The sequence below is a fragment of the Aptenodytes patagonicus genome, chromosome 10 (genome assembly GCF_965638725.1).
Source record: "Aptenodytes patagonicus chromosome 10, bAptPat1.pri.cur, whole genome shotgun sequence".
Lineage (NCBI taxonomy): Eukaryota > Metazoa > Chordata > Aves > Sphenisciformes > Spheniscidae > Aptenodytes > Aptenodytes patagonicus.
Genome location: NC_134958.1, coordinates 19,932,179 through 19,957,134, shown reverse-complemented (window position 1 = coordinate 19,957,134; position 24,956 = coordinate 19,932,179). Strand labels below are relative to the sequence as shown.

Here is a 24,956-nt window from a genome sequence, read left to right as displayed (position 1 = left end):
CTTTTTTTATTACATGCTTCTACAGAGGAAATACCAGCCTGGTAGAAACTAACAACTAACTGGGCTTCACTGGGGACACTAACTTCCTCTACGCTCCAAACAGGAATGCTCCAAGCCTAAAGCAGAAATCTGTAGCAGTCTGATGCTGCGGCAATAACAAAAGCTCATGCAACTCCTTCACTTTTAAGCAGTGTGCCTTTGATTACCTACAATTTTCCTAGAAGCTATTTATTTCTGGGGAGACAAGATGGATGTGAGAATATTTTTTTTTTAAACAAATATGACAGTAAAGTAGCATGACTTCTTTAAGAAGCCCTTTATTAAAGGAGTGGACTTATTTTTTAAAAATAAAGTTATTGCTATTAGAAAGGGTCCAGAACAAACATCAACTACATTATCCCCAAGGAAGTAACAGTTTTAACTTACTCACATCCTCTCTAGGCTAATCTTCGTGGGTGTAAACATTTTGGAAGTCACATCCACGCAATCTCAGACATTCATCTGATTTAATGTTGACATTTCTAGGTGCGATGTCTATCTGTCCTTCAGCAGTCCCTTTCCAATTTGATATTTGAACACTCCATTTACAAACTTCGATAACTGAATAAAAAGTTAATTCGGGGGAAAAAAATTGTGAAAAGGATTTGACAAAGTGAAGGAGAGGCGATTATCCAGTCAAACACTGCAATGCGGTGTTATTTTTCACATAAACACTGAGCAGGTTGACTGAGAAACAGGGTCCACAAGATGAAATTCAGGGCACGGTTGACAGAATCCTTAAAGTAAGGGTATCTTCCACCAAATACACATAACATCTAACCCTTTCATGTGTTCTTGATCATACACACATACACACTGTTAGTGATAGGTAGCCACAACATGATTTTTTAAGTACATTCTATAGAAGAATATCATTCATTTTTTTTCTTTGTTAGGGATTGAGAGGCTTACTGATAGCTACTGCCTTGTCAGAACACAGATGGCAAAAAAACAGTAGGTAAAACACACTAGGTCCCTTTCAAAAGCCAGGCCAACTCTTCAACTGCTGGTTCTTATTTCCACCAAGGGTAACAAGTTATGCCTTGTTAATAAGCAGTTCTCCTCCGGCATACTTTCATTTAAATAGAACTGCAGGTTCCGACCACTTAGTTAACTGTCAATAGCAGAAGAATATATAAACATATTATAAATATCACAGAGAAAAGCTAGTATCTTAGGAAAACCTAAAGCAAGCAACACATCCTTACCTTGCTGCTGCTGCTAAGAGGTTCTTGGCATTAGGAGCTCCAGGATCAACAGACAGAGACTTGGCAGCTAGTAACAGCTTGCTGGAAGCCATAGAGATGCTCTTGAGGTTACCTATTACCTGAATCTGGTCCTCTTTAGTCTGCAAAGCCACAGCAGCATAACATTAAGTGCAGAGTTTGCAATAAAGAGAGTGTGCCAAAAAACACATTTGGAAACCCAGTTTGTTTATCCACCTGAAACCACTGACATGCAGGGGACCACAGTCCGGAGAAGGACATGGAGCAAAACCTCTGTTCACCTCGACAGGTGCCTCTAGCTGTACTTAGATAACAGAAAAAGAAACCCATATAACAGATAGCTTGGTTTCTAACAATGGCAGTATTCACAAATGAGCAATGGAGAAACTTTATTACTTGTTGAACAATGCTTTTGTTGTCAAGACTCTCATGCGTCTCTGCCTGGCACAACTGATCCACATTATTCAGTGTACACTGTCTGTATTCTAGCATCCTCTGTGTAACCCACAGGCTCTCTAGCATCTAACTGGGATTACTCATACAGAAAGATCCCTCCCGAAAGTCCTCTATCCCAAGAAAATATGTTTCTATAAGCCTACTTTGGTAAACATTCTGACTTGGATATTCTATTACTTATTTTAAGCCATTGCTTGAAAAGGAAAACCTGCATATACATACAATTACAGGGAAGTATGCATTATCACAGCAAATAGCTGTGACTAGATTCTTCTGTCAATGATCCGTAGAAGTGAATCTGTTCTTTCTAACTGTCTGTTCAGGGTTTTATGTAAAAAGGTTGTATATTACTCAGCTGATGTGAATACCTTTTACTCTATGTTTACATTCTGCTTCCTCCCTACCCCCCCATTTTGCTGGGCATCCAAAATACCTGGTATTGCTTCTGTTCAGGCCAAATAACTAGACACAGACAGAAAGGAAAGCATTCTCTTTTGAAAGATCAGCCATTAATAACTAAGATGGTTATCATCCCCTATGTCAGCAGGATAAGCAAATTGGCAAGGGCCAACAAGGTCCTCAGCAGCTGGAATTCTCTTTTCAAGTAGCTATTTGCAGTATCATTTCTACCTTTGCCTTCATTGAATTGCCTCAAACAAAACATTCTATAAGTCAATGAGGCCCATGGCTAAAAGACAGTCAGGTACCTAACTCCTACTCAATTCCAGAGAATCAGCTGATATTTGGTGCCTAACTCACTTCATGGATCTGGAACCTGAATGATTAAGTTTTGATGGAGAATAATCAGCAGTCATTGTCCGATCTCTCTACTCAGCTCTATCTACAAAGCATCTGCTCTATAGAGACACTTCATAAATGACTTCAAAGGACTGGCACCTTCGAGACTTTCTGCCTAGTTTTCTTTCAACAATCATTTCTTAGGTTTGCAAGTTCCTCCTACATAACTAGGGCAAAACAGTCTGCAGATTCTTTTTTCTGCAAGTCCTCCTAGCTCTCCTGGTACATGACCCTTTTTTATATGCTGACATTTGTTATGTTAAATAATCTCCAAATGACCAATTAGTGTAATTCAGTACACCTAAACCCAGTAAGATAAAATGAAGAAGATATCTCCAACTTCAAATTAGTACCTAGACTACTAGGAATAAGCTACGTAATATGTGACAACATTCCTGATTGTTACCGAGTTCATCAGAATAGAACTCTGCCAGATTCTAAATCACTAAACAGAAGTCCAAGTGCTTTCTGTCAGATCCATGGCATTTTAGCCAGCCCTCTTCAAATGCTTGCTCCACTCTGTAGCAGGTCCACACCAGCACGCACCATAGAGCAATATCAAGTCTGGATTTTAAATGCATCTTTTCCTCCCTCTACTTAAAGCATTTGAAAATTAGCGAAGAAAGGTGCTAAATTTTGAACAGTGTTCACATAAATTATGCTTCATGGTAGTTCTACCAAAATAGAAGCAACCCTTTCCATAAGCTTTGAGAGGTTCAGAACACCTTTGTACCTTCAGATATACAGCTCAAATTAGTTAACAGCTCAAACTAGACAGAGGAGTATGAAGTAATATTTTTGACTGGGCACAAGAACAAATACCAGTACCCTGCATAAAATGCAAATGTTGAGTTGACTTCACTCCGGATAACCTGTTACGGATGACTGCTTCATAACAACATCACCTGTCATATTTGGATAGGCTCACACTAGCATATTGTACTGTGCTACAAGACAACCAAGATACTGCACTGCAAGATACTATACCTAAGATAACCCTTGGTCCCAATTAGCAAGACAAAAAACTTACTTGTGCTTGGCCAGCCATTTCAATACCAGCATCGAGAAATTCATCAAAATCATCACTGAATTTTCCAGAAGCTGCAGCCAGTTCCCCACTTTGGCCCCGTGTAGCATGGACGACTTCTCCTGCTGACTGATTCAGATCTGCTGCTGCCTGGTTCAGTTCACTCTGAGCTTCCTGAAATGACTTAGAACTTGGAGGTAGCTGTAAGAGACCAAGTGCTGTATTTTATTGTCTGTCACCTCACACCAGTCCTTCACAGCTGGAAGGTTCAACACAATTCAAGAACACTAAATACAGTTGTGAGCTTCACATACAAGCTAGAACGGAGTACTGCAACTGGACTATTAGTGATTCAGTTCTGAATGCAGAATAGTCCAACTACGGGACAGCTATCAACCACAAATCTATATGTCCCGCTGTTTCTTTCAAGGGAGAGACAAGTACGTAAGTCTTTCAAGGGACAGAGATGACGATAGCTATTTTATGGTTCAACTACAAAATTCGAAGTGGTGAACTCAGTGGAAAAACTTGGAGAATTTTGGTCTCCAAGTCATCGTTCACTTCCACAAACAAGCTTTCCAGAACACCACACAAGTATTGGCAGCTCTTCACAATGATTCTAAACTTCTGACCTAGTTTTACAAAAAGGCATTACACAAACGTATCAAAATACAATTCCTCCTTCATTCACAGGGTAGCAGGATCACTGGTAGGTGCAGAAAAAAGCTGTTAAAATCATATAAACTTGCAGCAAATTACCAGTGCACAAAGGGGTTTTTTTGACATGGATGCAGTTCAACAGAAATATAACAATTCTTCTCCTTGCACAAAATGACCACAGATGCACCAAATATTTTTTGACCGACCACAACACTCCTTAAACTGAACTGATCACTTCTAGGTGGGAGATGGATTATAATTTTCAAATGTTCATATTCTTTAAAATGTTAAGTCAGAGTTGGCATTTTCAAAAAACCAAAGTAATGGTGATCTATGACAACAACTTTAATACTGCCTTCATAAGCCACAGACACATTTTACCTTTCCCATAAACTAGAGCAGCATTTCAGCCAAAGTAGCAGCTACTTAAAGTTGCATAAACTTAAACAAAATTTAAATGAAGTATACTTAGGGCACTTTTACTACATAATAATTTGACACATGGGGAACCCAGATCTGCTTTTTAGTTCTCTGAAATTTATTTTCTATCTTAAAAGACATCTCACCGAATCAACAAGGAGCTTCTTGCTAGATTCCCCAATACTCTTCAAGGCCACATCCACATCCTTTTGTCCAGGAAGACAATTCACACAGTTATTCAAGGAGTGAGACACTGCTTTTGCCACCTACAACACAGAAGTAAACACATCCACACCAAGAAAGGCTTAAGTGGTCATTTATGTAATAGGAGGCACATTCTATAGCCAGCAATTCCTACATTCCAACTCTAACAAGATCGTTCTTGAGGCTTGAGACTTTCTTGGTTTGCGCACCTATAGTCTAGCAGTAGTCATTATGTATGCTCACCCATTTGATAGGACAGTGCTGCCAGGGCAGCTCCACAACTGCTCCTGGCACCTGGGATAAAGGCTGCAGCACTGCAGATAAGGGAATGCCCCTGAAGTTAACCATATACTAACCACAGAAATCCTTTGCATGCTACTTCCTGTTTTCAAAGTCCTGATTAAAACAAATGCCTCCTCATAAGAAATTATTTAAGATACAGGCCAATTATAGAACTTTTCAAACCAGTAAAAAAGAACCTGTTGACTTACGGTAACACTGTTACTCCTTAAAGTCTTCAAAAGCAGTGGTGCCACATGTGTAGAAAACATGCATTCACTTTTTGAATATAACACGAATACAGATGTTTCATTCGATAGTGATCAGTTTTAACAGTTGTTTCATTTTTGCAGTAAAGCAGCCTACTCAAATATGTTGTGGGTAAAAGCACTTAACTGCATCTATGTATAAGTTTATTTTTCTAAAAGATGACTAAAATACCATACTTTGCACCATCTGCAGTTTAACATAAGCATGCTGTTACTATCTGAGAGTTGCTGGAAGGACTAGAAAGCTGACATTCCTTGCAGCCTTATTTTCTGTTGTTCTCTCTCATTATTTAATGCTACGTTTCACTGGGTGTTTGATAATTCACGTAGCTGCCTAAGTTGCAACTTACCTGGGCTAATCTCTGCTGACTGTCTGCATCCCCTGGGGCAGCCAGAGCCTGCTTCGCCTCCTGAATAAGCATAGCAGAGCCTTCCATGACATCCCTTGCTGAATCCAACATTGCATGTGCTGCCACAGGGTCGGTAGTAGATGCTGCAACCCCTCGTGCTGCCTGAGCCAAAGTCTTCAAAGCCTGAGCAGTTTCTCTGGCAGCAACTCCTATGTTCAGATTTCATAAAGGATTCTATTAGTACCCTTAAAGACGATCTTTGTATTTTATGACAGATGAATTTGCAGGTAATTATCCCATTGCAAAATAACACTGCAAACGCAGTTTAAAAGAAAATCTTCAAACATGAACACATTTGAAATACACAGCATCATTTGCCTAGAGAAATGTCTGTAGTGAAGCCACATAGTAAATATTATACCCCAAAGACCATGTTCCAGGCACAGCTCTACATTAGTGACTAAATCTTAGTGAAGCACTGAAAAAGAAGAAAAGCTAAAACCTGGAAATGAGGAAAAACTCATGCTCCAAGCTATGGGGGAAAATTGATTGTCTGCAAGAACCGTGTACATGACTTCAGAGCAACAGCGTCTCTGCCTCTTCTGAAAATGCAACTTCGGATTTTTTAGAGAATAAACACAGCAATAATTTAAGTTCAAGGAATTAAAAAAAAAAATAAAAGAGATCATTAGGGATGATATAACTTGATATAACCTAACATCATTGCGAGTACAAGCACATAAAAATAACTGAATGAAGTCACAGAGAGGATGTCATGAAATTAGTTTCTGTGGTCTGTCATTATAGGACATTCATCAGCTCTAGCGCTAAAGTGTACAACTGTATGAATAATGGTCCCATTCTTCTATTTTTGAGATTTAATTCAGCTCTTAATGAAAACCAATATAAAATCGTCTTCTAAGAGACCTTAATTAGCACATAGTCTAGTCAACAATATATGCAATTAACATAGGTGGTATATTTTGAGTGATAATGTTAAAATCATGCTATTCCTACCAAAAGAAAGCTATAGAAAAGGTTTACATTTGCTGTACAAGACCTCTTGGTTATCCATATTTAGGCATTAAAAATAATTAGAATGTTCTAATATCCCTTCTGGAAACATTTAGAAAGCTGGGACGTCACAACCAAATACAACCCACAAAGTAGCTACGTTAGCATTTTAATACCAGTGCCTTTTAACATTTTCTCTTCCGATCAACTGAACATTTTTAAATGCAGAAACTTCAGAAGATAATGAAAAGCAAGTGATACTATATGTCAAAGTAAAGCCAAGCCAGTCAGAGAAACAGTACTGCCTACGTTGCAGTTACAACCTATTTGACAAACAACAGAGAGCTTTCTACATTCTTAATTTAAAGAAAAATTCAGGAAAAATACCCACATGTTTTGCTTCCTTTATTTAGGGTACCAGTAAGCCTCTTCTAAGTTTGACTTAGCTTATCACAGCACCACAGAATAAAAAGGTCTGATTGTTTTGCTTTCAATTTGGTGCCACTTTCATCCTCTACAATGACTTTCAGTATAAAGTGAAAAGAAACTTACTGTGACAGTTGCAGACAAGAGGGAATTATTAAATAGTGAATATAAGCTGCAAAGAATTTTTATCGCAGAGAAAAAGCAGAATGTCATAATACCTGCAAACACTCAGTGTTTGCTTGAGCACACAACAGTTTTTGCATAACAAGACAGTATGAGATAGAAAACAATTATACGAGCTTTGAAAAGGAACCCATCGATTTGTAGGATTTCCCAACCAAACAGCTCTTATAGCTTGATGTTGAGAGCTACTAGATTCAATTAATTGGTATCAGCTGCAAGCATCTGTATTCCTTTGTCAGATACCCAGTGCTAACTTCTGCATAACTGTCATAGAAACGCGAGTCATCTTAATGCAATTACATCTGCTTCAAATGAAAGCAACTGCAAGTTATGTAGCCCTGATACAATTACATCCAATGAAGTAGTAATTGCCATAATGCTTTTTATCAGTAATGTTTAAAAAAATCGTATAGTAGCATTTGCATCAACAGCTTTCATTTCTTACAGAAATAAGGAGACAGAACATTTTACCATCTAAGAGTAAACCTTTTTTCCCCCCCTGCAAGGAGCATTTTCCTTATTAAGGTGTTTTTGGTTTCTAGAAGTACAGGTACAAAGCCAAATTGCAGAATCTGTGTGCCCACATTCCCTGTTGGCTTTAACTCAAACTATGCAAATGTGATTGATGAGTCAGAGAGACTAGCTGCATTATACATGTAAACTGGTAACATCTAGTAAGAGATGCAGTTTTAAACGTCACCAAGCTATCCAAGTATGTTTGCATCCTGTGCTTCAAAAAATATCCAAAGACCCTTTTAACCTTCTGAAAGGACATAGCAACATTTCCAGTGACACTGACCTTTAAATTGCATTACATTTTAATTCTGTCCTTCACAGAGTTTATGGCATATATTTACAATAACAACAGATGTCTCAATCTATTCTGATTATATACAGACACACAGCAAATTGCAACACTATTCTTTTATGAAGCACATTATTTACACTAGCAATTCCCAGTAACTTGCCACGATTCACTATCAGCATAAAAAAAGTGAGCAATTCCTTGATTTAAGTAGTCTGTGATAAGAAAACCTTCTATGAAGTATTTTATGGAAAGCAGAGGTTTCGCAGAGACATTATGAATAAAACGCTACCTGTGTAGTGCTCGTTGCCTTGAGCAGCACAAGTTAGCAACTGGGCCATTGATGAACCGACTGCTTTGGATGTACTTCCCAGGTCCTGAGCGCATTTCTCAAGCTGTGAAAAATTGCAAAGGACAAAATTCTTTGTTTAAGCTCAACTAAAACACTTAATTTTTAAACAGTATTAAAAAAATTCCTCACTCCACAAAAACCAAGCTTTTACCTCAGCTACCGAACACGCACACAGTTTCTCTGAAACCTGATTAGCATGTTTTCCCTGTCCAGGGTGAAATAAATTAACATATTTGATAATATGAACAACAGAACTATTTTATAATTAGCAATGGAAATCAATACCTTCATCTGAGGAGAAGGGGGTTTTTGCCAAATAAAACATTTCACTTTCTAAGCCTACCAGGACTGGTAGTCTTAGCACTATTGAATTCTCATCTTTGTCACTATTGAAAAGAAATTCTTTTTGACAAGAAAAGACCGAAACATTGCTGCTACTAAATTGTAATTTGTACAATAGAGAAGGAGGCCTTACAGTCCTATGAGTAATTCTGCTTCTGGTATAGTAGGAATATATACTCTTTTTAAGAGAATTAGTGCAAGATCCTATCAGTGTCATCATTATCCAAAGTCTCACAACTTGTTTTGCCTCTAATACTTAAAATTTTTAACAGCTAACTTTGTTTGTTTGTTTTTAAATGAAGAACATCCTTCCTCAATTACAGTTTCTCCTGGGAGAGGTTTTAACTGTCCATCCACCGCTGCCATCTTCGCATCTTGCAGTTCATTTTTGAGTGTCTGGACGGTATTCAAAGCAGAATCGATTTCCATTGGGCCACATGCTTCATGAGCCTATTCAGAAATCAGATCAATATCACTGTTAGCAACTGTAAGCCACTATCAGAAATAGTAAATGCTTCAGATATAATCTCCCCCTCCCAAATTATTGCTCTCATGACTTTAGAGGCCATTGTGGGCACTAAGTGTTACACATCATGGATTCCAAACTCCTGCACAATATTCTTAGCTTGTGAATAGAATAACACTGTTAAAAGCCACCAGGGGAATGAGATGCACTTATCTTGTGTACACATACCTTCACACTAGGCAGTCCAGGTACTGAGAAAATAACTGCTGCAGTCTGGACTTCACCTTTGACAAATAGCCTAACTGCTTCGTGACTTGAGTCACACTGAACCCTCTGATATGGCAGCCCACAATCATCAGTACCTGAGCTGGAAATTTTAACGTTAGCTCGGGTGTAGCCACCTATATGCTACAATCCTGGTTTTGGGCCTTACTGTAGACACAAAAAAAGAGCAGACTTTCCACAGATACTTTTTTTTTTTTTTTCCTTAAAACCCATACATAGTTTAGAAATCTGTGCGTGAAACACAGATAGCCTCTGCTTCCCTGAATTTTAATGGTGATAGCTCCAGTTCACAATCACAACATTGACCACAGCAGTGCTGTATCTGGGTTCTCCCCAGCTTGGCAAGTGCATGAGATATGCTCCCCTTTCCCCGCTCTCCTTCAGATGTAACAGCAGCTCAGAGCTTTGATGTGCTGCTCTGTGTATACCCTCCTCCTGTCTTTCTGATATGGAAAGTGTAGCACAAGCTTTTCAGTTTTCTTGCCACTTCTCCCTCCCCTTTCTGTTATGACACAGAAGCCACCTAGGAGCCTGAGCAAACTGTGCACAAAAAGCAATACTGAGAAGTGAACGCTGCCAGAGCATGAGCTTGCTTGGGGAGACACAGTGGGCCAAGCAGGAGTGAGCCTGTGACCACCATCCAAGACATCTTGCTTTAGCTGATTAAAACTAGTATTTACCTACCTTCTGGGAGGCGGTTCGTAGCTCAGCTAAGCTGGTAGCAAGATTCTTCGCACACTGACTTAGCTGCATTGCTGCTGCTTGATCAGTCACAGTGGGGACTGCAGCTTTAGCAGATGCCACCATTTTACTTCCAGGCTGTTCAAAGAAGAGCAGTGAACACAACTGGGTTTACTTGCTCATTTTCTTTAAAGAAGGCTTAGGGTTCAATAAACAAACTGGTTCCTCCATTCACACACTCATGAGGTTTCTAGATCTTCTGCAATGACCATTTCATGCACTTCCCTGCTCCTTAACCATGCACCTTCTAGATCCCAGCCTTTTATTCATATGGTGCACCCTGTCATAATTCCACATTGCAGTGTCCTCTGCAGCAGGACTCATTTGTGCTTTACTAGTACAATGACTGATTCACTGGTACCAACGTCTGCCTGAGGCCTTTGAGTACTCATGCAGACTACTTAAAAATATTTAAGTGTGCGGTTTTGCCATTCAGCACCCATGTGGTATGAGTAAGTCCAGGTGGCACAGATGGCAAATTTGTCTCAATGTTTCCACCAAAATTCTATAAACTGAAAACTATAATTCAAGCAATGACTCTTCACAGGGTTTGCTGCTAATACAATTAAAATACTTTGCTGATTCTCACCATCACCATGGTACACACATACAGCCAGAGGGGAGATGAATCATTTTAATGACTCCAGAGGAAATCATATAGCAAAATACTCAAATAGAGCAAGTGCACTGTTTGCGATACTTCTGCCTACATGGGACCATAAAGAACCTGCTAACAGCAACCAATGAAAGGGTTCATTTCCATTCCACATTTAAGGCAGGACTAACTGGTGCCAAGTAATGATCATGCCATTACACAGAGAATTGGTTTCTTCTGTTTGTTTCTTGTAATGTCAACAATAAACCCAATAGTTTTGTTATCAATGCTCAATATTTTATCTTTTTTTTTTTTTGTTAAGATGTTTTGGAAGAAGCACAGAGTCAAATTTTGTGTTTTGTTCAAAACTTCAATCAAGATCCATTACATATGCAGGCTAGTATCTAAGAAAAATGGTAATATTCCCTTTTATTTGTGAAGAATTCTGGAGCTTGTTGCTGCTACACTAACTTTACTTTCACTAAGAAAGATGACAACAGCATCTCACAAATTCAGACCTCTGCTTAGAAAGATGCTAAATTCTCTCCATCTTGTTCTTTAAACTCTTTCCCAGGAGGCAAATGCCACAGCAATGAATGTTTCTTCTCCATACACTTTAGTTTTCTTGTTACTTTTATCCTCGATTTTGGCAGTTTTCACTCTCCACAGATTCAACATATTTCAGCCATCTGACCTGAGGAACTAAATTCTCCTTAGCTGCGGCTCACAGTCAGTGATGAACTTCTTTACATGGTTCTTAACAGTTTACTGCTTATTTATCACAAATAAAAACATACAGCACTAAAATACGCTTTTTGCTCTGATGGAATCTACTACAGTGATTGATTCACTTCACCTGAAGGAAGTTCTGGCTGGAATTTATTAGAGCAAGCTGGGCACTGAGGTCTTCTGCCTGAGCTTGACTTCCTCTTACACCCTGCACCAACTGAGGAATGTGGTCTGCAACATTCTACAATAAACAAAGGGAGAAGCTTTTAGTAGATAAATAAAAACTCCAAACCTTCTGACACTAAAGCAAGCCCTCTCCCCACCCGCCTTAAAGACAACCTGTAGTATTCACAGGTACAATACTCTTGTGCCTTCACAGAATTTGTTTAGGAGTCCGTGGAACTAAATTAATACACGATAAGATTTTTCCGAGACATTCTACTTTTAAGAAATCTTTATTCAAGGTACTCATTAGTTTAAAGATCCTACAAGACAATCTAAGATTTTTCTGCAAAATTATGTACACAAAGTACTTTGAATTACTTCCTTTGCATGTTCAAATACCAGCAGTGGAGGTGACAGATTATTCAACAGAATGTCTTGCTTTCAGATTAACATTGCCTTTTACACACAAGCACCTCAGCCTACTTTTTCTTGACTTCTAACAATGCAAACTTTATAGTATGGCTGCAGCATTCTGAAGTGCGTATTGCTAAAACTTTATTCCTGGACTGCCCCGATTCATGCTCCTTGTCCATCCATTTCACAGTAACACTTCAACAGTGCAATACTAATTTTTTTCCCCCCAAAAAAAGTAAAAGAGTAGGTATCAGATCTTCTCTATCTAGTAAATCATCATCAAGATCAAATTAGAATGAACTGTAAACAATACAGTGATTCAGTTTTTTTTTTTTAAATTCATACTGAAATAGCAGCTGCCTACAACACAATCTTGAGATGTACTTGAGCTACTTTATTTAATTCCAACATTACTTAGGAATACCACTGTGACAAGAAATAATTACTGAATGTTAGCATGGCTTTTAACGATGCCTTCTTTAATGGTTTTGTTCTTGTTCCCCACATAACTGCTCTTCCATCCAGAAGAAAACCCTTTTGCATTCTATTGTCTTTTTCAATTTTTTGTTTATATGCAGTTTCTTTAAAAACCCTGAAGCAACATTAGTCAGAGCTAGAAATTAAGCTGCCAAATGTAGCTTAAACACAAGAGAGAACAGCTTCCCATTAGACTTGGAATTCTAGCTTAGAACTATAAAAATGTGCTTGACTTCAGGCATACCTTGAAATCTGTGGTCTTGGCAGCTTTAACTTCAAGCTAGGAATCATGCTAACCCCACAGTAAGGTCTATAACTTATTTTTTACAGTGACATTTAAGGCCCCAGTTGCTTGTAGGCTGAACATCAGAATAGCAGGATCAGTGTTGTTATATAATATATAATTAGTTATATAACTAATTATTTAACCCATACATTAAATAAGGATTTCACTCCATTATAGTATAAATCACTATTGCTACTCCATCCTTCGTTGTGGAAAATTCAAACATTACCTTTATTCCATAGCAGACCTCAGTCCCATTTCACTGCATGTATCATTCAACAGCCTGTTTTGATGATCATAGAGCTACTCACCTACTGAAAAGCACATTCATGTGCTGAACGCATGGCCAAGACTTCTTGCCAGTGTACAAATTTCTGAGCAACCAGACCCCTCCACACAGTGCTTCTAGCATAGCTCTGCATGTACAGTACTGCTGACTGATTTGCAGCAAAATTTTTACTTAAAGCACTTCAGGTGAATTTGTTGTTACTCAACAGATACATGCTGAGGTGTATAAGCCTGTCCATCCTTTCTAGAAAGGTGTTTGCAGGGGTATTTGTAACAGGCAAGTGCATAGCTCCGCTTTTCAAAGCTCTCCACACAGTAATGCATGCAAACTATGGATAATACAATAAATGAGGGTTCTCCAGAATCCATACAGATGAATGTGTGTGGTGGTGGTTTTGGTTGTGGTTTTCTTTTTAAATCTTCTTTTGAGGTTGCAACAGTATTATTATAGAAGGTGATCTTCAGTTCCCCATAAAGCAGAGTTCAAGAGTTATTATCAGTGGGTTGTGATATGTTTACCTTACAGCTCTGCACAAGTTGCTGGTGGGCTGCTGTGTTCTTATTTGAAACAGCTGCATTCTGAGAAGCTGCAATAGTCTGAGTAGCAGCAGCTGCAGCTTGTTTAGCTGCAATCTTTGGAGAAAAAGAAACAGAATTAAATCAGTGGAAAAAATCTTGAGTAATTCAGAGGATGAAATACATATTATAGGTAACTTTGACAGTAACAACTTTGACAGATTAATACATTATATTCCTTGATTAATTTGATTTGCCTTAAGGAAACTCAGTATTGCTCTTCTCTCAAGATGAAAATGAGCTGAACACTATTATCCACCTCTAACTTGCCAATAAAGAAAAAGGTGGAACTAGAAGGATTCTAAGCTCTTACTCCTTCATAGCTTAGGTTGCAATATGACCAAAAGAAGTCAATTACAGAGAGCAGAAATGGTCTAATCAATTAGCTCCTTACAAAGAAGACCAGAGAAAACAGGCAAAGTACATACAGTGCTTCACACTGCTACATTAACACCTCTGACCAAAGACTCAAGGGAGCCAACAACTTCTACTAAGATTGCTCTATGGCAAAAGCAAAGGTACTAAAATGATGCAGAGGTACAAAATACTGGTATTACTGAGTTTAAAAGCACTGAGAAGACCTTCTTCAAATATCTAAGAGTCTTATTATCAACCTCTCCCTATTCCAAAATTAAAAATTGAACAATTTATCCAAGGTATTCCAACATGTTGTATAATTCTTTCCTTTAATTGGCTAACTAAATACAACCAAGCATGAAGTTCATTCTCATCATTACACATTTCACTCCTTTGTAAGGCAGTATATGTTATAGCAGCAAAACAAAAAAGGTCCTTTCTATAAAGCTTTCTTGCATGCAGTTAGAAAATTGAGACATCAGCCTTTATTTCCTGAAATACTCCTGATTTTTCGTTCTAGCCAGATACAGTAATTTAAATGCACTTCTGGAACATAGTTACCTACTTAGATCTCCTTGTTTGTCTAATCTTGTTGCACTTGAATCAGACTACTGTAAAACCACAGTTAGAAACTAGGAATTATGAAAGGCTTCTTTTTTTTAATCTGTCTTTCCTACATTTTAGCTGAGAATGGGAAGATCAAACCTTGCCTACAAGACCAACTTCAGAGATATTTTATCCTTAGTGCACAGTAAATTGCCTTTCTCCCCCTTGGCTGCACTACCAGCTACGATGTATCTTTTCACTTTCCTTTCTGCTTCTTTTGATTCTCTGAATAACTTTCCAGTTTAATTAGATATGGTGCAATACAACATATCCTTGTAAAGAAATTTACATGAAACTCTGGCGGATATACTAGTAAAACCACCAAAAGATATTGTATGTAAATGACAGATCGTACAGATAAATTAAAACAGTAATGAAGTAGTTTCAGCTCTGCTGTTTGAAACCTCAGCTGTTCTAATTTTATGACTAAGCCACCATCAAATGCCTTCTGAGTCAAATTCTTTCACCAGCTTACTACATCAGTGATACAAATTGCTCAGTTTTGAGGATTATGGTATCATATGCTGGCATCTCTAATTCCAAGCCTTGTACTCTGGAACTGAGCTTACAGTGCTATCATTCTATGCTTAGCACTTTTCCTGAAATATGCATTCCTACTTGCTTGAAATTATCTACAGATACTAATTATCAAAACGGAGTAAACGGAAAATTCAACAATATCTAGTTTCCAACCTCTAATCTATTGACAATTTTCTTCTTAATAGCATTCTGTGCAGCAGCATTTGTAGCAACCCGCAGTCCCTCTGCTGCTTCTCTCAGACGCTGCTGTTGATCCTCATTTTCAGGATTGGCTGCAGCTCCCTGCACAAAATTTCAGAGCAAAAAACATGAGCCTCAGTAAAGGTTCCTGGAAAAAATGTAGATGAATATCAAGGCTGTAGCTCCAGACACTGTCTGCTACATCAACCTTAATTTTTCTTATATTATCTTAACCAAAGTTAGAAGAATGTTAAAATGTTACAAGACTGAAGCAGAAAAATTATTGCTAGTGCAAGGTTGTTACTGTATATGTTAGGCAGTTTGAGGAAGGGAGTTGAACATTTGCTTCATATACTACTTTAGATGCTTGGGAAAAAAGCCTTTGTAAACTGCTTCCACTATGATCTGTAATAACGTACTTTGATTATATGAATGTAGGTTTTGAAAAAAAAACAGGTTTTAAAATTCCCAATTCAATATGCCTTTCAGTAACTGCAGTCCAAACCTTGAGATTTAACACAGTAGGTTTTCTCCATTTGAAGCTGAGGAAGTACTGGAAAGACAAGGATATGCTCTGTGGCAGGCATATGGGCCTTCTAGAGCTCTAGCAGAATGACTGGCCCTGATCTGTAAAAAATCATTTAAGTACAGGATCTGGGAAACAATTCAAAGAACATATTCCTCCCTAGTGGATTTAAATAGGTTTCCAGCACAGAAAGGAAAGAAAAGGTTAGATATTTGCCTCACTTGTGAGAACAGGGGCTGGGGGAAAACAGCACAGGCAAGATTCCCCAGGTGGAAGAAACTGTTCCTAAGACAAACAGAGGCAGAGCTGTTTTGTTAATGGCTTTTGTAAGAGATGTTTGTAAGGGATTGCTATGGGTTTGTTGTTCCATCTGTATTGGTAGACTGGTACAAGACTTTGCATCACAGTGGTTATGGCTGGCGGTAAATGCCCTAGATGGCTTGAGTCATAACCACCCTGCACACAGGTGAGCAAAGCAGTGCAAGAAGAGTTTTTAAAACCAAAAAAACCAGGTGACTAATAAATTGGTTTTTCTGAATGTACCTAGGATAAGTCATTAAATACAGAACATTTACAGGATAAGAAAATTTGTCTCTACTATCAGCCAGATCCTATCTATAATAGCCCACATAGCATCTCTTCTTTGTGTATAACCATACAATTTTAAGCTGACAGTTAGTTCATTTTCCTGGTACCTTTGCAGCTTCAACCATGCGGGCTGTAGAATCTGCCAGGAGCTTTGCAGCAGCCAGAAGCTTCTTAGAGTTGTCCATGTCGATTTCTGCTTCAGCATCGGACCTCATGGCATTGACAAGATCAGAAGTGGCTTGAGCCAGTACCCTGGCCTGCCGTACCATTTCACCTGTGGTACACAATTATATTTTTTCTTTCCTTCTCTCTGCATTTCAGTTTCGGTTTCAAAAGTCATCTCAGCAAGATGAAAATAAAGTTACATTTGCTGAAGTATTCTTTTGACTTGAAAATGATACACAAATAGTTCATAACTTAGAAGCTTCATAAACAAAATCTTGGATCGCAACATAAATGAAGGAAACCGCTACAGTGGAGATTAAGAAAAAAGGTAGTATTTGCATTCTAGATAGCAAGACAAAAACCAAAAATCAATACTTTAAGGTAATTTTGAATATACAGTTCAGGGAAACTCCTGGCCCAGTGAAGACTAATAATTTTGCTTTCAAATTACAGCCAAGATTTCACTCCTTTAATAAAAATTACCCATCTTTCACCTATTCTTCTTTTGGTAAAGTTCTTTTCGGGAATTATCTTCCATCTAATATAAACTAAATTAAGAACTCTGTCAGAAGAGACTCAGCACCAATTAGGTGGTTTCGGCCAAAAATAAGGTGTATATTTAAGATACTGGAGTTATGTTCTGGTCATGGTGAAGCACAGAGATGAAACAGCAATGCTTCTGAAGTGGATACATACCCTTTCTAGAGCAAATTCATTCGGTCACTAAAACATACACTTGAACTCTTTCATAATAGTCTTGAACCCATAAAGTCTTTGGCTTTCTTTAGGTTATCAAACCAAGTAAGACATGTTTGGGTCTAAGGCCTCATTTTTTTCAAATGCTCTTAAAAAATCATGGGAAAGAAAATGAAAGCAGCATTTTTTCATGTGTAAGGGTGACTTGTGGGCTTCAGAATTAAATGCCTTCTTACCAGGCTCCTTTGGTCAGCTATAGGCAAAAAAATTAAAGTTTTCTAGCTGTTATCAACTATTTCCCACAGTATGCCATTTTGCAATAAAAATTTTTATCAGTAATGGCTAACTCAGCTCCCAGTCCAAATATTCCGCTTGAAAAAATCCCTTTAAATGCCATTTCTTACAGCATTAAGCTAGTAAATTAAACAGAACCTGCTTGGGCAATAATACAGCAGTCACAAGCCAGAGTCTCTTTGCTGTTAAAATTGCAACCACAGGAGTGCAATGGTAAGTTGGAAACACCGAACGGAATCTGAATGCCTTCTACTAAAAACTAAGTATTGCACAACAAGATATTTGACTGTGAACAGAAAATAAATGCTATCCAAGATCATCTCTTTTACTGCATCCTTCTGTACAGAAGCTGAATGACAAGTGACAGCTAGACATAAAACTTGACATGCTTTCTCGTGCACATCTACAGTAATTAAATTCCTTAGGATACCTACAGAGCATTAGAAAACTTTTTCCACAGCTTTCAATTGGAAGATTAGAAGTGGTTTAGTAAACATTCCTATGCATCTTGTAAAAAATTTAATCACTCAGATTTCGCATAAAGAAGATTCTAGGGTCAAAATACACTGAAAATTTCATTAATTACTTCCCTGGACATGTTCCTCTAGAAGAATGCTGCACAGCTGAAATGACAGTTCCTTAAAAAGAGAAGCATCTCAAAGTTTTACCTCTTAAAGGTAACAACTAAGATGACTCTACAAGAAAAGATTAGTTTGTTGATATCAGCTGTAACATGAATACAACTGTGACTGAAATATTTACTTTCCTGGCCTTGTGTTTATATAACACAACAGAAAAGACGAAAACCATACTATTCACCGTAACTGCTTTCAAAAACTGATCCCATTTTAAACTTTCTATGAATTGTCTTCATTTCAAGTTGATACTGCCCCTTCATGGTATTCTACCTCATAACATTTATAACTATTGAAATTTCATCATTCTAAGTCATTTACTGGTTCTTTACCAAAAATTCATGTTGGATCAGTTAAATGTTAGGGATCTCAAGTTTTGGTTCATTCTAGAAGCTGCACATTTTAGAAACGTCATATGAAAAAGCAGAAGTAAGTTTCAAAACCTACCACAAAATCTAAGCATAATGAAATGAATCACTGGGAAGTATTCTTGAAGTGAAGCAGTGGTAGAAAACAGGCAAAATACAACAGTGATCCCTTAGCGTGATATTGATTGTTTTCACAGAATAGTCATTCTATCTAGCACACAGATATGTGCATTTTGCTGATTTAATATTATGGGTTGAATGACTACCCATCACGACAGCATTAGCCTAGAAGCACAGTACATTTCAGAGAAGGTTTTTTACTTGCATTATTTGAAATGTGCACATCTCTGAACCATGGAAAGCTACTGTCCATTAGAGAAACTTACCAGCATCTCCCATTGAACTGAAAATACTCTCTGTGACACACATGATGGTATCCGTAGCCTGGTCATAGCGTCCAATGGGCTCTCCCCTGCTCGCAAACTGGCGGACATGCTGCAAGAGGTCATTCAGGGCTTGGCTGACAATGCTGGCAGCTGCACTGACCTGCTTCAATAACTCAGTGTCATCTGTGGCAGCCTGGCAAGCCCTCACACAGTTCTCCACTGAACGGTCTACCAGTTTCCCTGCCTCAATCAGCTGTTCCTGACACACTGGAGAGCTGATGGTGGGACTCACAACCTGCATGGGGAAAGGACACAAAGCATTTAGAAAAGGCTTATTTGCAAATTTCCTAACTACTAACAAGTGAAATACATACTACATTAGTTTTCAATCTTTAACTTATCTGTTTTCCCTAGACAGAAAACCCTGAAAGTGAGTATTTAAATAGGTAGCTTCAGACATCTAGATTAGGAATCTGGGCTCTGCGTATCGTTAATTTAATCTCAACTCAGATTCTGAGAATGGAGGCCCCCACCTCGTTTCATGTTTCTTCAGCAGCTACTGAACTGAGAAAACACTAGACAGTGGTTCTGGAGGGCAGGCATGGGCCAAACTCCTCCAGAGTAACTTCTGTACTCTGGAATTCCGAAGAAAATGAAATCTTAATTGGAACTGGTCCTGTAAAGCCTTCTTATATCAGCCTTTTGTTTGTTTGTTTAAATAAAAGTAGTGCTTGACATGAGCCAAAAAACATTCTACTTCTGAAGCCACAAGACAAGTAATAAACCCTGTAATCTACAGATTAGAAACAACCCTCCCCCATTTTGTTCAGCATATCCGGACAGCTTTTAGCAATGGGAAAACTGTGCATATCTTATGAGGAAAACAGGATGCCACTGGGTGTCTTATGCCATATTGAAGAAACTCACAGGCAGTAAGAACATCAAGTCCAAATAATGAAAATTCGTATATATGCATTACAAAAAGCCCTTGTAGCCAGAGAAATAAAGAAGAAAATATTGAAAATTTAATACCTAATATTGGCTATTAATTTTAATATAAACCTTCTGGACATTTCACAACAGTTGAATACCCATTTCCCTGCAAAAGATGACACTGCAGACTTCAAAAGCAGCATCCAAGTAGGAAATGTGAACTGTTTAATTTTTTAAATTAAATGAGTATTTTATTTATTTCTTTTTAACACAAAAAAGGCTGCAGAAGGTGTAACGCTCCAATTGCAGACTTCAGAATTTGAGGCCTGATCTCAAGTCCTTTGTAATTTGCTTAGACTCAAAATCCGTACTTGGCCAAAAGCAATGGAGCTATTAAAACGACTGGCCTACTGTAAATTAGTGCAAATATATTTAAAACCAATGATCACCAACTTGATTTTATTTTCAGCAAGAATCCCAATTTTTAATTATTTAGCTTTAGATGAGGTGAACCCATCCTAATTCTAGGCTTTATTAGAAAACTTACATAGTCCCCCAGGCAAGCTGTGCTTCTTGAACCAGTATTTTTTACTTTTTTATTTTACCAATATTAGTAATTCATCAGATGGGCTCTGTTATCTGCGGAACCTTCTCTGCAGATTACAGTAACACCTCACATCCTCTGGGCTCCTGATTGCCACTGTTATGGGTGACAATTTATTAATCAACAACTTCAATATTACATAAATCTAGAGCTATGATATTAACACAGTATATTGCCTGAGACCGTTGGAAATACACAGAAGCATACACTCAAAACGATGCCATGCCACCGCATGAACACTGCTAGCCTCACCTTCGCACAAGCCACAAGCTGGGAAGTAGAGAGTGCACACTGTGTAGCAGCAGCAATGACCCTGTTCTGCAGGACTGTATCCTCAGCGACCTGTGCTACATTCTTGGCCTTCAGCACTAACATGGCAGCAGCGTTTGCAACAGCTTTGGCCAGACTCATCAGAACATCCTGGCAAAATAAAGGGAAAACTCAGACTTATGAAGAAAAAAGTATATACTTTGTTTATAGTAAGATCAAGTCTCCTGAAGGCAAGACATTCTCCTGTATCAAAACTTTTTTCTGTTCTCAGTACAACCATTTCTCTATTTACATTATCAAGTTACTGGACTGAACAAGTATGGACTGTCAAATTTTGAATTGGCTCAGAGTCCATAAGAACAAATTTATGTCCCAAATTGCCATGTGGTTATCTTCATCTCCTGAGAATATGCTACTAGTACAAAAACATCTAGAGTTCACCACTAAACATGTGATAAATATCTGCAATAAGGATGACAACCTCAAGGAGCAAACTGTTGAGGACAGACAATACTTGAGTTAATACTAAATTCAAGTATTTAATTGTGCTTAACAGTAACGACAACTGCCACTCCGTTTTTGAAAATGCCATTTCCAATCACAATATTTCCTTGTCCATGATGTAAATACAGCCCTACATATTACTGCTCCAAAATATAACTCAAACCAGGTCTTAATTCCAGAACATTTTCCCTCGTACAAAAATAATTTAGTTAATTCTGAAACTGCAAAATGAAAACATACTCGTGTTAATTCCTGCAATGAAAAAGGTCAGAAAATTTCTTCCCATTTTCCCACTTAAAATGCTACCTTCCGTATACTTCAGTTTTTTAATGGGATGGAGTCTTCCTAATGCCTGTACTGTTAATATGACCTGGCTTTCCTGTAAAAAGATACTACAGATACACTTACGCATAATTTTAACTTCACAGCAGAAAGAAAATCTTGGATTTCAAAAATTAAGAACACTAATTTTCATTTTGCTTTTCAGATATGAAGGCATGATAAACCATCCCTCTCCTTACCCACGTTCTCCAACACTCCATAGCACTTATCAGAATGTTTAGGTTCTTTCTCTTACCCAAGAAAGAGAGGGCTGCAATACATACTAACTAGGAATACAAATGAGAACTCTGATGAAACTTGCAGACAGATTTACTAGTGGATCAAGTCTTTAAAGTGGCCTGTAAGTTATATTAGCAGACATCTTGCATACAGTGCGCTCCAGAGGTCTATCTGTTGCTGTAAATTACTTCCCCTTGGTTCTGGTGCAAAGCTTTTCTTGGTATTGAGTGAAAAAATCCACACGTGCTTTTAAGAGAGCATTTAAGAACAATGGTTTTAAACTGCTAATAGCTAACACTGTTATTAAGTCATACAGGCATTATGATTTGATAATTGATAATATTAATAATCTTAAAGAATTTATGTTTGTAATACAATAATTTTCTTCTACTCAGTTTACCAAAAGATTGCGTAAACTTTTGGTTTACATGCATACATACAGACACAGCAAACACTTATGTGAAAACCACTACATTTAATGAGAAGAAATACTTGTTATTTATTAATAAACATTCATACATTCTTCATAAATACATGGCATAATAGGTCATTAGTTTGCAAAGACAGTGAAACATGAGGAAACACAAGGATTGAAGTTGTCTTTGTGCCTATGCAAGTTTTAATACACTGCTTCCCACAAAATCCCTATGGCATTCAGAACAATTGATTAAGACTACGCATGTCCTCCTGGAAAACTCAATCATAATCTTGCATCTGACACAGTGTACTTAGTGAAGATAGGCAGAGTTTTTAAAAATAAGTTGTTTGCTGTTCCTTATTTTCTGTGTCTGACTTGGCACTGTGTGATATAATTTGCACTGTGCTGCAACTGAAGCAAATGGGAACTGTGATTAAAGCATATCAAGCGTGACACAATGTCAAGAATTTTAGAGATCAACAGGTCGTAGGGTATCTCAAATTAGCAGATCTCTGGACTTCCATTCCAAATTTTCCATCTGTAAAATAGAGTGACAGTTCCACATCCTACAGGAAAGCTATAAAAGATATTATCCATGCAAAATTGAGGTACTGAAAGTCACCATAAAAGAAGCCAGCGATGAACGCAGTGGTGAAAGTAAAAAGCAGAGTAGAATTTGAAAAGCAAGAGTCTGACCAGTATGCAAATAGCACGAGCCATGCATTTTAAACACTGAGGGGAGTACAGTGCAAACAGCTCTCCATGAAGCAAGAAAGCATCTGTATGATGCACAGAATGAAGTAGGGTTCCTATGAAATCAGCACTCTGTGATTGTGTAATTAAAAACAATTTCATAATGCATTAACCTCAATTAGCATTGAGAAACTTCAAATCTAGCACTTCCTAAACGCACTTTGGGAAGCCCGGTTTTATGCAGGCCTCCTCATTAGAAAGCTGCACAGTTCTGACAGTGACAAGAAACCCCCTCATTACCTGGAATCTTTCATCTGTTTCATTCTCTCCAATCTGTCTCAGTAGCTCCCCACTTGCTTGCCCAATGCTTCCAGCTGCAGTCAAAACTGTCTGTCGAGGCTGGAAAAATATAATGATGAAATACATTAATTCAAAGAAAACGAGCTTTACTTGAATTTTAGATTTCCTCAAGGAACTTCTGCATTAGCCTGCAAGCAATACGGCTAAAAAAAAATTACAGAACAGAAATACTTTGGAAAAATCTTTACTTTTCCACACGCACAACTGCACACCCATATTTCAGGGGTTTCATCTGAAGTGCTCCCAGAGAATGTGTAAGGAATTTTGAAGAACTTGAATAGACATTGTTGTAATAACTCCAAGGATAATTAAGGATGGACAGTCAATATGCCAACTGATCTGAAACATCAGGAGATTTCATGTTCTTCAAAACATAAACACCTGAAGAGATCTAAGGCAAACTGACTGCAGACTCCAACTCATAACAACAAACTGATCAAGACAGTCTACCCTGGTCAGCACTACTCTCATTTCAACAGAGGGATTAACTTCTCATTTTGTATGTCAAAGTAGACAAAGATAGTAAAGAAAAAAAATCATGAATGAGTCTCTCTCTACTTCCTATTAAAATGAGTCATAGTACTGTTTGAAATTTGTTTCTAAAAGAGAATCTAGTATCCAGATAAATTAACTATTTATTACACAGATCAATTAACCTCTGCATATAACAGAGGTTCAAATATCAAGGTTGTCCTGGTTTCGGCAGGGATAGAGTTAATTTCCTTCCTAGTAGCTGGTACAGTGCTGTGTTTTAGATTTAGGATGAGAACAATGCTGATAACACACCGATGTTTTAGTTGTTGCTAAGCAGTGCTTACACCAGTCAAGGACTTTTCAGTTTCCCATGCTCTACCCACTGAGAAGGCTGGAGGTGCACAAGAAGCTGGGAGGGGGCACAGCCAGGACAGCTGACCCCAACTGCCCAAAGGGACATTCCATACCATGGGACGTCATGCTCAGTGCATAAACTGGGGAAAGCTGGCCGGGGGGGCCGCTGCTCGGGGACTGGCTGGGCATCAATCGGCGGGTGGTAAGCAATTGCACTGTGCATCACTTGCTTTGTGTAGTATTATTATTACATCATCATCATCATCATTATTATTATTACATTATTATTATTATTGTTATTATTATTTTATTTCAATTATTAAACTGTTTTTATCTCAACCCACACGTTTTTCTCACTTCTACTCTTCCAATTCTCTCCCCCATCCCACCGGGTGTGGGAGAGTGAGCGAGCAGCTGTGTGGTGCTCAGTTGCTGACTGAGGTTAAACCACGACAAAGGTGCAAGCCTTAAAGGCATAAAGACAGAGACAGATGAAGGAATAAGAAGTAGTCAAAAGAACTGCTTGCACAGGGGACATTATGTGGCACTGAGCATGTGAGGCTTAGAAGCTA

At 38.1% G+C, this 24,956-nt stretch overlaps 1 protein-coding gene across 6 annotated transcripts in view; it reads right to left on the bottom strand.

The window, feature by feature from the left end:
- The window catches only part of TLN2 (talin 2), a 209,946-nt gene that overhangs the window by 71,052 nt on the left and 113,938 nt on the right, over positions 1–24,956 (bottom strand). For all 6 annotated transcript variants that reach the window (XR_012996198.1, XM_076348381.1, XM_076348382.1 and 3 more), the window contains 14 exons: positions 23,497–23,595; positions 21,003–21,170; positions 19,214–19,508; positions 16,777–16,943; positions 15,529–15,657; positions 13,816–13,929; positions 11,794–11,907; positions 10,286–10,420; positions 9,172–9,300; positions 8,449–8,551; positions 5,729–5,937; positions 4,773–4,892; positions 3,550–3,747; positions 1,248–1,387 (listed from right to left, as the gene is read on the bottom strand). Coding sequence is in view for 5 of the 6 variants with exons in the window: in XM_076348381.1 (XP_076204496.1) it covers positions 1,248–1,387; positions 3,550–3,747; positions 4,773–4,892; positions 5,729–5,937; positions 8,449–8,551; positions 9,172–9,300; positions 10,286–10,420; positions 11,794–11,907; positions 13,816–13,929; positions 15,529–15,657; positions 16,777–16,943; positions 19,214–19,508; positions 21,003–21,170; positions 23,497–23,595 (2,120 nt within the window). In the remaining variant the exon portion in view is untranslated. The remainder of the gene's footprint in view (positions 1–1,247; positions 1,388–3,549; positions 3,748–4,772; positions 4,893–5,728; positions 5,938–8,448; positions 8,552–9,171; positions 9,301–10,285; positions 10,421–11,793; positions 11,908–13,815; positions 13,930–15,528; positions 15,658–16,776; positions 16,944–19,213; positions 19,509–21,002; positions 21,171–23,496; positions 23,596–24,956) is intronic.